Below are 16876 nucleotides of genomic sequence, written 5' to 3' on the forward strand. Positions count from 1 at the left end.
GCTACATGTAAGAGTTTAAGGGGAAGAGCCAGGGCGGGCCATGGTGGGCACGGAGCAAACACTGCTGGCCTCCCTCTTTTTTTTTTTTTTTCTCCCGCAGACAGGGTTTCTCTGTGTAGCTTTGGAGCCTGTCCTGGATCTCGCTCTGTAGCCCAGGCTGGCCTCGAACTCACAGAGATCCACCTGCCCCTGCCTCCCGAGTGTTGGTATTAAAGGCGTGGGCCACCACCGCCCGGCTTCCTTTTTTTTTTTTAAGATGAGGTCTCACTATGCAGTCTACACTGACTAGCCTTAAACTTGCAATCCTCCTGCCTCAGCTTCTCGAGTGCCAGGATGACAGGTGTGCACCATCCGCCTGCCCTCAGTGTTTTGGCACAGTGTCATCTGAGGCTCCATGTTTTTACTCGCCACCAGTGAGGTTCACCCAGAGGCAAGGCTAACCTCCAGGGACTGCTGGAGACACCAGAGGCGGGCCAGGCAGTGAGACAAAGAGGAATGACCCAACCCCGTAAGTCAGCCACGCAATACACAGACCCCGAAGAAGCAACGACCCAAAGTCCCTACCCCCGCCCCCAAGAATGAAGGACACACCAGACATGCTTCCGTAGGACTGGGTACTGTCCCTACTGTGTGGCTTCACAGGGGTAGAGGGTGGCTGCCATGGAGGGGGGTCACTGGCTTCTCTCATTGCTCCTGAGATACCCATAGATGAGAAACCCCCCCCCCCCAAGAGACTTCTAGAACTTTCTAGAAAGTTCTGCCGATCTGGCCTGACAGGCCAGGTAAACTGGCTAGCAGGTCTATGTCATACTCGCAGACATCAGTCTCCTTGGGCATCCCGAACCCTCCACCAGCCAGCTCCTCCTTCTGACCTTGTGTCCACCCCCTCCCTCCATAAAGCAAGGTCACACAGGAACCCATACACGGCAGTATTTTCCCTGGGGTCGGCCAGACACAGCCCATTCCAAATCCTGGTTTTATTTAGAATGACCATACTGTGTGTCTACAGGGCAGTGATTTGACCTCTCTGAGCATCTGATTCCCCATCCAATAAAGCTGGCGCTCAAGGCCGCAGGTGTACAGCCAGGTCACAAACCCAGATCTGATTTGGGCTTCCTCCCCACTGGATTCAGCACCCATCTCAGACCCCTGTTGTCTAGGGTGGAGGGCAATTCTGCTTCAGCCTTGGTCTGGGCCTTCCTACACATCAGGGCTCAACATCAAATGTCCCAGGCACGCTGCTGGTCATCCGATCCTCTGGGGACCCCGAGATGGCTGGGATCAGAACCATAGAACCAAAGTAGGCCTGTTGAGCAGCCTTGGGGGCAGATTCTAGGTCACAGCCCTGGCAAAGCAACTGAGCCTCCAGCCTGCTGCCCACCTATGGGCACCTATTTTATTTGTACTGAAATGTGATTTTATTTGTATGTTAATAAATAAAGTTGCTTGGGGGTCAGAGCTAATAGCAAGCCATAGCAGAGCTGGGCGTTCGTGGCACACACCTTTAATCCCAGCACTTGGTAGAAGAGCTAGGTAGATCTCTGTGTGGTCAAGGATACAGCCAGCATTGGAGACACACGCCTTTAATCTCAATACCAACCATAGAAGACCTGGAGGTCTGTACAGACAGGCAGTGACGAGGCAGTCATGTGTTTGGGTTTATAACCAATGAGAAGGCAGAATAGAAAGACTATGTAAAGATAGACACACAGGAAGTATGTCTCTTTTGGAGAGGTCTCTTGGCTTAAGAGGCTAGCTGCTGTAGGCAGGTAAGGCTCTTAGCTCTGATCTCTTGGCTTTCTTCTTTGCATTGGTTCTGTGTTTCTTATTTAATAAGACGGTTGGTTACATCTACACCCACCCAGCCCCTTCTGATCCCCATGGCATGGCATGACAGTGATAATCTTTCTCACTCCCTGGATCCAATCAGAACCAGTTCCAGCTTCTCAAGAGCCCAGCTGTGTTGGCCGTGGGCGGGGCAGGGGGGTTGGTGACAGCAGACACAGGAGATGTGTCGGCCATTGGGGGGTCCTGGTGGTACCCAGACACAGCCAGATCTGTCTTCACCTCTTGCTGTGTGCAACCTCCTCCCCGACAAACCCTGGGCCCTCACTCCCCCCACCCCAGGCTGCATCCATTCTATGGTGAATGACTTCATCCCAGAGATGACGGAAGAACCACATGGAGGGACCCAGGTCCCCAAACAACAGTGGGACAGATCTCCCACTGTCCCTGGTGGAGCCGCCCCATGGGAATCCCATGTCATAGGGAAATAAACTTCTGTTGCCTTTAACCAGAGTGCAGGGTTTTTTTTTTTTTTTTTTTTTTTTGTTTTTGTTTTTGTTTTTGTTTTTGTCACAGCAGCTGAATCTGCAGCTGGCAAATACACACGTTGCAGAGATAAGGAATCTGTCGCTTAGAAGCTTCAAATCTCAGTCCAGTAAAAACAAAACCCAGGACATGGGGTTGAGCGCCATCTCTGAGTAGAGGAGAGGAAATTACATTGTGGGTAAAGGAAGCTGCCCCGCCCCCACCCCAACCCCCCATGCACCTTCCTTAGGAGTGGTTTGCAGTGGGAGGGGTCTGGCATGGAGCCAGGCAGGTGAGCACTTTAGCGGGAGTCCTGTCTGGCTCAACATTACACCTCCGAAGGTCTCCAGGGCACATGGAGCTGGGTGAGTCATCTCACAGTCACAGCACATTAGCATCAAGCCCTTGCTGTGTGCCAGGCACCCTGGAGATGCCAGGTACCTTGGAGAATGCTGGGGATACCGTTGGGAAGGAGGAACAGGTTCTAGGTTCTCCATGCCTGGCTTGGCCCTCTTGTGAGGAGCAAGCCTGAGGTCCCCAGCAGACGGGAGGGGTGTGACAAAGGCCAGAGAAGTGGATTAGCCCCGGGTGGGAGCAGCCCGGCAAAGCTCCATTCTCTCTTAATAACTGTTGGTTTGCCGCTGACCAGCCACCTGGCAGGACTTCCCACACCCACACGAGCGGAAGTCAGGCATGGCCATGGCACTGACCACCATAGGCCTATAAATATGAGTCAGGGAAGGGGAACCCCACAGGGATCTGGGCACCAGGCTGGAGATGCGGCTAGCTTGGTGGCCGAGTGCCTGCCCGGCAAGCTCAAAGCCCTGGGTTCCACCCCAGCAGCGTACACACACACACACACACACACACACACACAGTGATGCCACTGTTTGCCCCCATCAGACGTGTGTTGAGCTGCTGCTGTTCAGAGCTCCAGGCACATAGTAGGTGCTCAGCAAAAGTGTGCAGAGGGCTGCGGAGACCTTTTGGTCAGTTAAAGAAGTGCAGGCATGCAACCCGAGGACCTAGGTTCAGATCCCCAGCAGCCCCGGGGCTGGGGGCAGAGAGAGGTGGGTCCGTGGGGTTTGCTGGCTGCCAGTCTAGCTGAATCTGGGAGCTGCGGGCTCAGTGAGAGACCCCGCCTCAAAAACTAAGCCGGCAGCTCATAGAGGAACGGCCTTCAGTCTGGGTTGCAGAGAGAAGGACGCGGTACAAGTCCACCCCGGTGGACCACAGCACACGTGGAACTCAAGTGAGCCGTGACCTTGCTAGTTTCTCGCCATGAGACTGTGGAACTCTTTGTTACCACGGCCTGCCCCCAACTGGTGCTGACTAATCCACATCCCTCAGGAGGGGTAGGAAGTAAGGCTGGGCACTGGCCACCTAGATTGTCCAAAGTCACAACCAGAGAGTCTCCAGGGACGGCTAGAGCCACGTCATGCCACACCACACTCTCCCCAGAGGCTGGGGTGTGTGTGTGTGTGTGTGTGTGTGTGTGTGTGTGTGTGTGTGTGTGTGTGTCTCACCTCCACCTAAGCCCTCAAGCTCCTGGCTTGCGAACCCTTTCAATCAAAGTCAGTTTCAAGGTTTCCAGCTCTAAATGATCAGCTCAGCTGCCGCGTTCGTTAACGGCCCCGTCTGTCCAGACTGCCCGTTTTATCAGAAGCTGCCAGCAAGATAAATGGCCTCGTAACTCACTGTTCCAGCAGAGTACCTCACGGCGCCGGCGCCAGGAATAAATCACATATGATCTTCTCCAAGCTGCGTAGAGTGTGGGAGGCGGGGAGCTGCGTGGCCAGGGAGGACTTTGCAGAGGATTACAGAGCTTCTATGGTGTGCCTCGGGCTGAGGTCTGCTGCTGCTGACATTTACCTCCCTCTCTGCTGGCTTCTCGTCCCTCAGATAAGCGCTGAGGCCAGGGTGTGTGCGCTGAGCACGGTGACACCAGTGGAAACTATATACACAGTCTCTTACAGGCTGGTCAGATCAACACAGCATTGCTTCTGTATGCAGACCAGACCCCTAAAAACGTGGGTGGACAGCCTTGCTTGGAAAAGCCTTTCTCTGCCACTCTTGGCGCATGGGTGTGGGGTGACGCCATTCTGTGTCCAGCCTTGGGGTAAGCATGTAGCCTCACCTGGACCAAGGCCTAGTCAACATGGCTAGGTTCCACCTGGCAGTATTGAGTCACTTTTCTCATGAATTTGGGCCATAAACTTTCTTCAGTGTAAAATGGGGCTACTGATAGCATTTACCAGTCACAGACTGTATCAGTTAGTTACACCCTCAAAGTGCTGCGTAAGAAAAGAGCCCCACACTCAGTGGTCCAAACAACCATCCTTCATCATCATATCCCGCTCTGTCCAGGCTGGGCTTCAGTGATCATCCTGTGACATCTGCTTCTCACCCCGAACGGATATGTGCAAGGGCCAGGGTGTGCTACGTGGCACACTGTGACATAGGTGGACACTATACAGGGTCTCTTAAGGACTAGACAGACAAACAGCACCCATTTTTTTCCTGTGAGCAGACTGTACCCCTGAAATAAGGGGTAGGGACCTCACCATTTTGTAAATGAAGATTTGGGTCACAGCAGGGCACCCCAGTGACCACCCTTAGGCTAATTCCATCAATACCTGCACTGGGCAAGAATGTAGCCCCCAGGCATGCACAGCAAGGCATGAGGTGTGTCCTCCTCGTTCAAATGTGACCCGGTGGGAACATGGCTGTTCCATACGCCGCTGTCCCTCAGCACCCAATGGCAAGGCCCAGGACAAACCAACTGCTTGGCGAGGACCAGATGGGAGATTCAGTGGCAGAAGCCTCTCAATGGTCACGGTTTATGCCTGCTCTGTCCCTCTGTCTCCAGGGCAGATGACGGTCCATCTGTCCCCCTATGGACAGACAGCAGAGCCGGGGCTCTGGTGGTGGGTGAATGTCCTCACATTTGGGGGCAGACCCACTGTCCCTAGCCATGTGTGTATCAGGCTCACGATCATGGAGTGTACCCTGGCTGGAAAACCGTCAGCCCCCTTAATAAGGTGCCGTCAGCCACAGACCACCCTGAGGATGTGTGAGTGACCCCACCCGAGACAGGACCAGCCAGGCAAGTCAGCCTCCCTCACTAGCCCGCAAAGGCAGGAGCGAAAGATGCCTCCATCACTGGGATTCGAGGCAACTTCTTATACAGCGCCACTGGCCGGTCACTGACTGATACAAACCACACAGTCATCCTTGTCTGCCTTTCCTTCCTTCAGGCACTCCAACGCACAGTCAGAAAGCAGCCACTCTGTGTTCTGGAGGAGGCCTGCCAGCCAGGCCCCCGAGGGACCCTCAGGAAAGGGGGTTGAGAGCTGTAGCTCACTGGTAGTGTTTGCCTAATATTCACGAGGCCCTGGGTGGAGTGCTGAGCAGATGTGCACTTGATAGTGATGCTGGGCGAGGCAAGATCAGCCAGGTGAGAGGTCTCACCAGGGCACCACTCTGGAAGCCTACAGACCCTCAGGCACTCCGCAGTGTAGACGCCCTCAGCCACTCCGCAGTGTAGACACCCAGTCACAAAGTCACTGCTGCCCTTCCAAGGCCGTGTGGCTCGGAGTAGTGATTCGGAAACCGAGGTTGACCAAGGACAAGCCACCCAGCAAGCCGCTCAGTTCCCCAGAGACAACGGGGTGACAGGAAGGGGGACCCTGCCAGCTGGCAGCCTCTTGGGCTGCAGAAAACACACTGCCCAATCGGGAGCCAGGGCACCCAGGCCACCTTCACGGCTGCCGCCGAGAGTGTCTTTGCTGAGAGTGGGACACAGAAGGCAGCCATCTCCTCCGATTGCCGGCGTGAGACACAGCCCCAGCTGGTCTCCACCGCAGACCAGACCCCTCCTCCTCCAGACCCAGCCATCCATCGGCATCCATCACTTCCAAGACAGAAACGAAGCCGCAGCTGCATCACTTGTCCCCAGGATCAGCGTCCCTGCTCTGAAAACAAACGTCAGTTTTACGCTTGATATATCTGTGACTTTGCCGTGACATTTCCGAGGCAGCAGGAGGGCCGTTCCTGGGTGACAACGCTCTATTCCGCTGACATTATCTCTTAATTATAATATGCAAGCAACGTGGAAAGACGGCCCATAAATAGCTCATTTGGGGTTCTGCTCTGCCACCGGCGCCGAGCTGCGCATTGAAGGGGCTCACGAATGAAGTGTGTGTGTGTGTGTGTGTGTGTGTGTGTGTGTGTGTGTGTGAATGGCTGCTGCAGGGGCGGGTGGCTGCGTGTCCTGGCTCAATGACAGTGTGCTCAGGGTGTCAGGAAGTGAGGCATCGACCAGGCTTCCACCGGCCTCCCGGGTGTCTCCATTCTCACCCTTGTCAAAACAGCCCGCCACTACCAATCCTGAGAAGGAGTTTAATGTCTGGCACCGAGGGACAGGCATTGATTTTTTTTTTTTTCCCGTCCAGGAAATTAATTCTGTGAGGAATTGTAGCCCAGGCCTGAACTCAGGGAGACAGACCCACCTGCCTCCCTGAGTGGTAGGTGCCCCACGAGAGGACATTACCCAGAATCCCACACGCTCCGTGCGGCTACTCTCTTTGGCCAGCCTCTGGGCCAGGCCATGCCTTTCCCATCTGCCTGCTGTAAATCACGTGCAGTGTATAGACCCTTGGCCTGAGAGTCTCTGCTTCAGTCCCAGGTTCAAATTCGACCCCTGAGCCAGGCAGGAAGCCCGGAACCTGCCGTGTGACCAACAGCGGCACCTGCTGGTGGTGTGTGGTATCGCAGGGCAGCTTGCCTGGCTCTGTCCCGGGTCACAGGGTTTGTGCGGCATTCCTGTAACCCATCTGAAAACCGTTTCCAACCGCCCGCAGCGTGATGTCCGTACAATGTCCCTCGCGCCCACCCTCATCTGGACCCTTGAGTGGGTGGGCGCAGGAAGTGGCTTTTCCTGTGAGTTGGACGTGGGCATGGTGTGGTCCCAACTGTGCCTGGCTCGGGGAGACACCCGCGCCACCCAGCCTCCAGCCCGCGGGGCTGGCCTCCCACCCCTGCTGCCCGCTTGCTTGCCAAAGCTGATGTCATGGGGAAACCATGTCCTGCCCCTGAAACAGCTGCTGCCCACAGTCTGAGACCATAGGGCCAAGAGCGGCACAAAGCTGGGTCAGAGAGGCCTGTGTGTCATCACTGGGTCCCTGCTCCTCAAACAGAAGACATTCCTGTGGCCCAGCCGAGGGCAGATGGTAGCCACAGACACAGCGGGGGGGGGGGGGCGGCGGGGAGGACCAGAGAGGCCACTGTACCGCGTCTACCAGCTTACAAGTCCTTGCCCCACACTAGGCCTTGCCCGTCCATCTGTGGACAGGGGTAAGGGTAGGGTGAGGAAAGGGAGGGGTGGGGGTGGGGTGGCTTGGGTATGGCGTCCCATATCCTATGGGAGGAGGCAGGTGACATGTAGATGAGCGAAATGGGCCTAGTGGCCGCATTGCAAAAGCCCCTCCTTCCTCCTACATGGCCCTCTAAAAGTCTTCACACAAAGCCCAGGACCCAGAACGGCTCAAACCTTGACTCTAAGAGGGTGGCATTCGCTGCCCCGGCACCTCCCCCTCTAGCCCAGCTCCCCAGACCTCAAAGTGGCATGGACCGCTCCTCTGAAGGTGTCTACCGGACCCCCAAAGTCTAGGGAATCCGTCCCCACTCCCTGGCCGTCTTGCCCTGTCCTGTGACAGGTTCCGGGAGCCAAGCACTATTTTTAGACACATGACTCTTCCTGCCCTACCCACCGCTCGCCACCTGTCGGGGACAAGTCTGAACGAGACAGGCCTGGGGTCTCACCAGAGCAGCCGGGCCTGGTAAATGGAGCTCATTCTAGAGCAGCAGTTCTGTGGGTCCCAACCCCTTTGGCCAAGCTCTCCCCCGAAAATGATTCACATTACGATTCATAGCAGTTATGAAGTAGCAATGGAAATAATTTTATGGTCGGGGATGCGGGGGGAGGGGGTCACTACAACATGAGGAGCTGTATTAAAGGGTCGCAGCGTTAGGAAGGTTGGGAACCGCTGGCTAGACACAGCTGGAATGCAGGCTGGCACCGGAGCCTGTGGCTTCCCTTTCTCCCCGGGCGTCTTGAGGTCTCCTGCCTCAGCGCCTGCCCTGCTTCCTGACCTGGGTTGAAATTCTTTCTGGGGTCCCGAGAGCCGGAGAGCAGTCCTAGGTGCTGCATATAGAGGACCTAGAGGGCAGTGCTCCAGAGCTGGACCAGGCTGCCGAGATGCAAACCTGCTCCCTTATGGACGGGGAGACCATGAACTATGACCTCATTCTCTGTGCCTCAGTTTCCTCACTGGAAAAAATGAGGGGAATGGGTAACACCAGCGCTTCCCCAGGTCTTGACGCAAGAATATGGCCTGTGTAAACAAGTACGCAAGTGACGTCAGTATCCCAGGAACGTAGAACCAGGGCCCAGCTTTGGTCTCATTGGTAGGCAGTGGCCAGAACCAAAAATCTGTATTATTTTTAAAATTATGTGTATGCATATGTGCCCCTCTGTGTGTGAATGTATGCACACATGAGTGCAATGCCCACAGAGGCCAGAAGAGGGCGTCAGAACCCCCCCCCCCCGGATTAGAGATGTTTGTGAGCCACCTGATGTGGATGGTGGGAACTGAACTTCAGCAAGTGCTCTTAACTGCTGAGCTGTTTCTCTAGCCCCAGAATCTGCCTTTTCATAGTTCCCGCTTACCCCGAGGACAGCTGTGTGGCTGGCCTGAACCCGTGTCTACTCTGGAGATGAGTATGAATGTCCCATCCCAGGACCTGGCTTGCTGGGCTAAAAGAACTATCCCTATTTCCATAGACATCGTCCACAAGACCCACGACTTGGCAACACCACACACACACTTGTGTATGTGAGCTGGGGATAGCCTTTTAAACATAAACACATTTGTTTAACAGCATATTTTGTGCAGCCCTGATCTGTTACTTTTAATTTTGTTTTGTTTTTCACTCTTAATATGTCCAGCACCCCAAGAAATAGATGTTCCGCTGCCTCAAAGCTGCCATAGAAACCCAGGATGGCTAAGGATGCTGACCTCTGGTCCAGGCACTCTAGTGACTAGAACCACAGTGACCCCTGGTGGCCATTCCCTGTCCCTGCAGCAGCTCCAAGCTATTCCATGTCCCGGATTCCTAATACTTCTGTGCCCAACTGCCCTTGGCTACTGAGTCCAGTCCCCCTCCCAAGGGATACCCCTTAGTCATAATTCTCTGTCTCACACATTCCTTTAGGAAACTCAGCCCAACACGATCCCACTGCTCAGGAGAGCGCCGGGCACACAGCAGCCACCCAGATATTTACTGAATGAGAGACTCTAGGACCTTCTGAGAGCGGAAAGCGTTCTGCATACAGCAGGTGCCTAATAGCTGTTTGCCGGAAGCTCGGCATCCAAGCATTTTCACCGTAGGCCCACCTCTGGAGAGACTGCTCACACACCCATGTATTCCTTATTTACGTATAGACAGGCTCTTGCTATGTAGCCCAGGTTGGCCTCAAATTTATGACTGTTCTGACTCAGCCTCTTGAGGTCCTGGGGTCACAAGGCTGTACCACCATGCATTTTCTGTTCTCTCTTCACCGATGCTCCCAGAGTTTTGCATGGCAAAGATCGTCACTCCTTCCCATGAGCTGGCAATGGCAAGTTCAGAGATGTAGAGAATTGCTCCAAGGCAGTCCAGCAATTAGAGCAAAGATTAGCAACACAGAAGGCTGTTTTCCATGGCCAATGCCTTTATCATTTAGCCCTGGGTTTTAGCTTAGGGGCTCGCTCTTGCTCCTAAGCCTCTTAGGGTTAAGACTCTTACAAATTCTAAAGATTATTAGAGAAATATTTCTGGCGAGGGAGGGGTGCCCTGGAACACACACAAAATGCAATTCCTCAAGGTTACCAATCCCCGAGCCAGCCCCGTGGACAGTTAAAGATGGATTTTCCACATCCCAGGCATGGGAGGACCCTGGCCCTTGCCGGTGCTGCTGGGCAGCCTGTGTGTGCAGCTCGCCCCCCAGTGGCCGATCCTGGGATTGCCCAGAAGCCGGTCCTGTAGGTGTAGGATGACTATAGGTGGGTGGAGGTGGGGTGGGAGGGGTGGGGGTGAGTGGGAGAGGTGGGGGTGCCTTCAGAGGAGGGAAAAGCTACCTATGTGGTTAGGGACAAGCTGTGGCAGGTGACATCTCAGAAAGACTCCTGGGTAGCTGTCTGGAGGACAGAAGGCGCAGGCCACGTGTGGGAGCCAGGAGCAGCCAGGCAGACGCTCCAAATACTCCAGGGACAGATCAAAGTATGACAGAGGAGTGAGCTTGAACACAGGGGCCACCAAGGCCACACTCCAGGCAGGTTCCACTCACCTCCTTGTCTGCTCCATCTCTTGCAGGGACTCTAGCTTTTGTTCTTGCTTTTTAAAATTTTATTCATTGCTTTTTTTTGGGGGGGGGCAGGGGCCTCACTCCGCAGCCCCAATTGGGCTCTAACGATCCCCCTGCTTCAGCCTCCTGAATGCTGGGGTGACAGGCACGTGCCCAGCCAGCCTGGCTTCATTTTGGTTTCTCTGCTTTGACAAGAGCCTCATGCAGCCCAGGTTGGCCTCTAACTTGCTAGAGAGCTCAGTTATTCCTTGAGCGCCTGAACCCCATGTCTCGGCCTCTCAGGTGTAGTTTTAAAGGGGGACGTAAGTGGTGGTTGGTGGTGTGCTGAGGTCCGTGACTCATCCATGCCCCTCGCAATTGCCGTCTGAGAGGAGGAAGGACATCGGGTGGGCACCTCCACCAGCACCCCGTGCCAGGACCCCGGTGCCAAGCACACAGCAGGTTCTGGACGGGTAATTCCGGGACCAGTTGGCCTCTGAGGAGGTCGACATGTTCTGGGGGGTCACATACTAAGAGGTTCCTTCACGGGGTCAGGGCTGAGGGGGAGGGGACTGCGGCAGCAGCCAGGGTTAGCATCTCAAGTATTCCAGAACATTCTGGCATCAGCCGAGGTGCAAAAGCACGCCAGGTGTCCGGAGATGGAAACATTGAGTGAGCGGTTGTCATGGGGACCGGGGAGCGTTCTAGTTCCATTTCCAGCGCTGTGGACAACATGGAGGACGAAGGGCTATATGACTTACGGTTTCGAGTCACCGTCCATCACTTCGGGGACGTCAAGGCAGCGAGCTATTCACATCATCATATCCGCAGTCAGGAGCAGGGAGAAACAGACACGCCCACGCTGCCTGCTGGCTCATGCTTAGCTAGCTTTCTTCTCTCTTAACACAGGTCAGGGCCCAGCCTAGGGAATGGTGCCGCCCACATAAGGGCGGGTCTTCCCATGTCAATCAACCATCAAGGCAACGACCCACACACGTGCCCACAGGCCAGCTGGATCCATGCAATCCATCTCTGAAACTTTCTTTCTTTTTCTTTTTGGTTTTTCGAGACAGGGTTTCTCTGTGTAGCTTTGCGCCTTTCCTGGATCTCGCTCTGTAGCCCAGGCTGGCCTCGAACTCACAGAGATCCACCTGCCTCTGCCTCCCTCCCGAGTGCTGGGATTAAAGGCATGCGCCACCACCGCCAGGCTCTGAAACTTTCTTCTAGCGTGACTCTACGTTGTGAAGTTGACAGTCACAATTAGCCAGCACCGGGCGGGGGGGGCAGGGGAGGGGGCTTCCCAGAGAAATTAGTAAGGGCTCGGATAGAGTGGTTGATGAAAGTGAGGCCTGGATGCGGCAGGAGAATGACCAGGGGTGACGCACACACTCCATTGGCAGTGTAGGATGTAGCTCCAAGAAGTAGCAGCCACAGGACCCTGAAGGGCCTGCAGGTGTGGGAGCTGTGTGACAGCCCTCCTGGGTGCCACAGAATACCGCTGGCCAGACAGCCAGACAGCTCCAGACCGTCACAGACACATGGCTTCCTCTTCAAACAAATTTCTTTTTTTTTTTAAAAAAAAAAGATTTATTTATTATGTATACAGTGTGTTCTGTCAGCACGTATCTCTGCAGGCCAGAAGAGGGCACCAGATTTCATTACAGATGGTTGTGAGCCACCATGTGGTTGCTGGGAATTGAACTCAGGACCTTGGGAAGAGCAAGAAGTGCTCTTAACCTCTGAGCCATCTCTCCAGGCCCACAAATTTAATTCTTGAAGCCAGGTGTGGCGCACACCTTTAATCCCAGCATTCGGGGATTAAATTACATTAAATTAAATTAAATTCGGGGATTATGGAGGGGCAGGTGCATCTCTGTAAATTTGAGGCCAGCCAGCCCAGTCTACGTAGCAAGTTCCAAGACAGCCCAAGCTACATAGAGAGACCCTGTCTCGAAAATCCAACAGTTTTTATTTTTCTTGTTTTTAAAGCAAACGTCTTTAGAACTAGAGAATGGTAGCAGACACCTGAACCCCAGCTCTGGGGAGGAGGTTGAGGCAGGACTGCCCAGGGTTCAAGGCCAGCTTGGGCTACACAGTGTGTACACACACACACACACACACACACACACACACACACGGGGGGGGGGGGGAGCAAACCAAACCAAAAAGGAGCCAGCAGGGGGCGCTGTGAGTGACCACCTCTCCCAGATCTGGACCTCCAGGACCACCTGTGGCCTTGGGGCTTCTCCACAGCATAGGCCTCTTCCTTAACACCCCACCCACCCACCCCGTGGGGGAACCTTCCCACGCTAGTTCCCAGGGTGCTGCAGATTGGGCAACCAGCTTTTGCAAGCGGGTTATTTCCATTCCCCGGCTTTCTATAAATGTGGAGAGAGATCAGTGGGCGCGTCAGCCTGCTGGGTAGAAATACCCTGGATGACTGACGGCTGGCAACTGCTGGCATCGGATCCCTGCACACGGCTCGGCAGGGGAGGAGTCCCCGAAGCCAACTGGGCAGGCTCCCCGCTGCGTGGTTCCTTCTGAGAATGTTTTGGAACAAGCGAAGCTAGCCAGCTGCCAAATGCTGAGAGGAAGGTCACAATAAAGGGGGTGGGGTGGGGGGGTGGCCCCGGGAATGTGGGGTCTGAAGCCCAAGTTTTGCTTTTTTTTTTTTTTTTTTTTTTGAGACAGAATCCAGCTATGTAGTCCTAGCTGGCCTGGAGCTTGCTGTTGGCCTCGAACTCACAGAGATCCAGGTGCCTCTGTCTCCTGAGTGCTGGGATAAAAGGCGTGCGTCACCTCATTGGCCTCCTCCTCTTTTTTTTTTTTTTTTTTCTTCTTTTTTTTTTTTGTAAGACAGTCTTACGTGTAGCCCAGGCTGGTTTTGAACGTATGTACCTGAAGATGACCTTGAATGTCTGTCTGATCCTCCTGCCTCTACTTCCCAGTCCTGGGAGGATTCCTTGATCCCGGAAGTTCATGACCAACCTGAGAAGCACAGAGAGGCTGCCTATCCCCTGTCACAGAAATTATAAATCTGGTTGCCAGGCGGTGGTGGCGCACGCCTTTAATCCCAGCACTCCGGAGGCAGAGGCAGGCGGATCTCTGAGTTCGAGGCCAGCCTGGGCTACAGAGTGAGTTCCAGGAAAGGTGAAAGCTACACAGAGAAACCCTGTCTCGAAAAACCAAAAAAAAAAAAAGAAAAGAAATTATAAATCTGGATACAGTGGGGCATTGCTTGTCACCCCAGCATTTGGGAGGCAGAGGCAGGGGGATGGTGAGTTCCAGCTCAGGTTGGCGGTTGGCCTTGTAAAGCTAGACCCTGTCTTTTTTTTTTTTTTTTTTTTTTTTTTTTCTAGATTTATTTATTTATTATGTATACAATGTTCGGTCTGCATGTATGCCAGATCTCATTACAGATGGCTGTGAGCCACCATGTGGTTGCTGGGAATTGAACTCAGGACCTCTGGAAGAACAGCCAGTGCTCTTAACCGCTGAGCTATCTCTCCAGACCATAGACCCTGTCTTAAAAGAGCAAAAATAAGCCGGGCGGCGGTGAGTTCGAGGCCAGCCTGGGCGGTGAGTTCGAGGCCAGCCTGGGCTACAAAGTGAGATCCAGGACAGCCACCAAAACTACACAGAGAAACCCTGTCTCGAAAAACCAAACAAACAAAAACAAAAAACCCAAAAACAAAAAAACAAACTTAGACCCTCCCTCCCAACCCTTCCCCCTGCCCCTCCCAGGTCACGTGGGTGACAAGGATGCTCCGGCCCTGGGCGCTGACTGTAGGAAGACCAGGAGGACTCCCCACAGGACCGAGAAAGGACACAGGCAGCCCGATGCCGGTGCATCAGAGCCACGTACCACACCAGGCTTGAGGTGGTAAAATGGCTAGGGGCCGGTGCAGGCCTGACATGGGCCTGACACCAGGAGACATGTTTGGCAGCCTTGGGGAACACATCCTGAATGAGTGATGTGGCCTGGACCCCAGAGCCCCAGCCCATCCCTGCCCAGCAGAGAGTCACGGAAGGCAGTGTGGAATTTGTGAAAAGGCTTTATTGCTTCAATCATGAGTTTCTTTCAAAAGATGATAAAATTTCTCTTCCAGTAGAAAAAGGGGCATTTGCGGGGCGCTGGGCCTCCTTGTCCCCCACCTTCTGGGGAGGTCCACCAGGCCACCAGGGGACCGGGTGCCAGGGGTAGACGGCCCACACCTCTCTACCTTTGACACTATACCTGAAAACTAAGGACCCTGAGGGGCCTGCCACCGTGGCCACTTACAGTGTTGAGGTGACTAGAGGAAGAGGGCCAGACACAGCTCCCGAGTGTGCGTGCACACCCATCAGGACCCGGAACTGCTTGCCTGGCCTTGGCACAAGAGGCCGATGCACGCCCAGCCCCTAGGAGTGACGGCTCTGTCTTCCGTGGGGACCGAGGCTTTCAGCCTGATGATGGAAGACAAGGGGAGCATGAAGTCTGAGGGCCCTGGGCAGAGCCAGCGCCCCACAGGAGGGGCCGGTGGCAGCTGCAGCAGTCTCCACGGCCCGGCTCACAGGCCACTTGGAGGAAAGTGCCTGCGGTCTGTCCGTCCGGCAGGCGGGCGCCCTCCCAGCAGCGGGCCTGTCCTTGGTCCCTGAGTGTTGCTGCACACGCCTGGGCACACGCGTGCTGTGCGGACAGGTGTGACCTCTGGGGGCTCAGGCCGTGGCACTGGCAGGCTGTCCGCCGCCGAGAGAGTCCTCAAGAAGCGGGGTGTAGGGACTGGGTGGCTGGTCTGACCAAGCTATCAGGTTTGGGGGGCTCATGGCGTCTTTGGGACCCTGTGGAGAAAGAAGAAGCCGAGTCACCAGACGGTCAGCCAGCCCCGCCCTGCCTATCCCCGGTCCCCACCCCTCATTCCACCAGCACGGAACCCACTTCCTCCCCATCACAGCGCTGTCTGCCATGAACTCAGAGATGGGGAAACTGAGGCCAGAGAGGCTGGCAGGATACAGTGAGGAGGGCAGCTCCGAGTCCAGAGTGGGTGTATGTAACACCATCACACAGGGAAACTAAGAATGGCCTAAATGTCTGTCCACAGGAATCCGTGTTTAAAACAGGGTCACGTGACAGGCCAGGATCAGCTGTGAAAAATGGCTCTTGTTCATGGACGTGAGAGACACCTTCCCATCGGATCCCTGTGATGGGGGCCTCTGGGCCTTAGGGACAGTAGGCTATGGAGAAAGGGCAATGGTACAGAGGAGGAAAAGATGCTGTAGATGTTGAAAAGACTTCCCAGCTCAGGCAAATGGTAAGAATACTGGGCATCTACCCCTGCTCTGCAGCCCCAGCCCTCCTCCCCTAGCATACGGTTTTTTTTTTTGTTTTGTTTTTTTTTTTGAGACAGGGTTTCTCTGTGTAGTTTTGGTGCCTGTCCATGATCTCGCTCTGTAGCCCAGGCTGGCCTCGAACTCACAGAGATCCGCCTGCCTCTGCCTCCCGAGTGCTGGGATTAAAGGCGTGCGCCACCACCGCCCGGCCTCCCGCCTCCCCTAGAACAGAGAGACACTGTCACCCCCATATCCTGGCCCTGAAGCAGGGAAGGAGACTGCAGGGCAGACAGAAAGAGGGCTGCAGGTGGGGGAGCATCCTCTCCCTGGACCAAAGCCGGTCTCCCGCCACCATAAGCCACAGCAGCCCGGCATGTGAGAAAGTCTCGGTGGGAAGTAAAAAACGGGGGTGCTGGGGGTGGAGCTTAGAGGCTGAACACTCAGTAAAAGGCCCGGGTTTCAGTCTCCAGCACCACAGACAGGCAGAGACAGACAGACAGACAGACAGACAGACAGACAGACAGAATCCAAAGTAAAAGGAGGACACAAGGCATACATAGCAGTGGTGTGGGCTTGGAATCTCAGGACTCGGGAGACTGAGGCAGGAGGATTGCCACAAGTTCAAAGCCAGTCCGAGGGACCCAGCATGCCCCTCGCTGCCGGGGAGTAAAACAAAGAGTTGGCTGTAGCCTGGTCCTTCCCAAGAAAAGCACACCATAGCAAATCTACAAGGCACTGGGCAGCCAGGGGAACCAGGGCAGCCAGGGGAACCAGATGGCCCCTCGCTTGCCCCTCCCCCACCACTGTGTTGGACAGACAGTAATTGAGAATGGGAGACAGACCAATGAGAAAGAGAGGTTCGGAGCACTT

At 54.9% G+C, this 16876-nt stretch overlaps 1 protein-coding gene across 2 annotated transcripts in view; it reads right to left on the reverse strand.

The window, feature by feature from the left end:
• Positions 1-14733: 14733 nt before the first annotated feature.
• Positions 14734-16876, reverse strand: part of Scarb1 (scavenger receptor class B member 1) — a 68091-nt gene continuing 65948 nt past the window's right edge. For both annotated transcript variants that reach the window (XM_006970669.4, XM_006970668.4), the window contains one exon: positions 14734-15517. In XM_006970669.4, coding sequence (XP_006970731.2) covers positions 15395-15517 — 123 coding nt within the window. In that variant the 3' untranslated portion in view covers positions 14734-15394. The remainder of the gene's footprint in view (positions 15518-16876) is intronic.

Source organism: Peromyscus maniculatus, chromosome 23 (genome assembly GCF_049852395.1).
Source record: "Peromyscus maniculatus bairdii isolate BWxNUB_F1_BW_parent chromosome 23, HU_Pman_BW_mat_3.1, whole genome shotgun sequence".
NCBI lineage: Eukaryota > Metazoa > Chordata > Mammalia > Rodentia > Cricetidae > Peromyscus > Peromyscus maniculatus.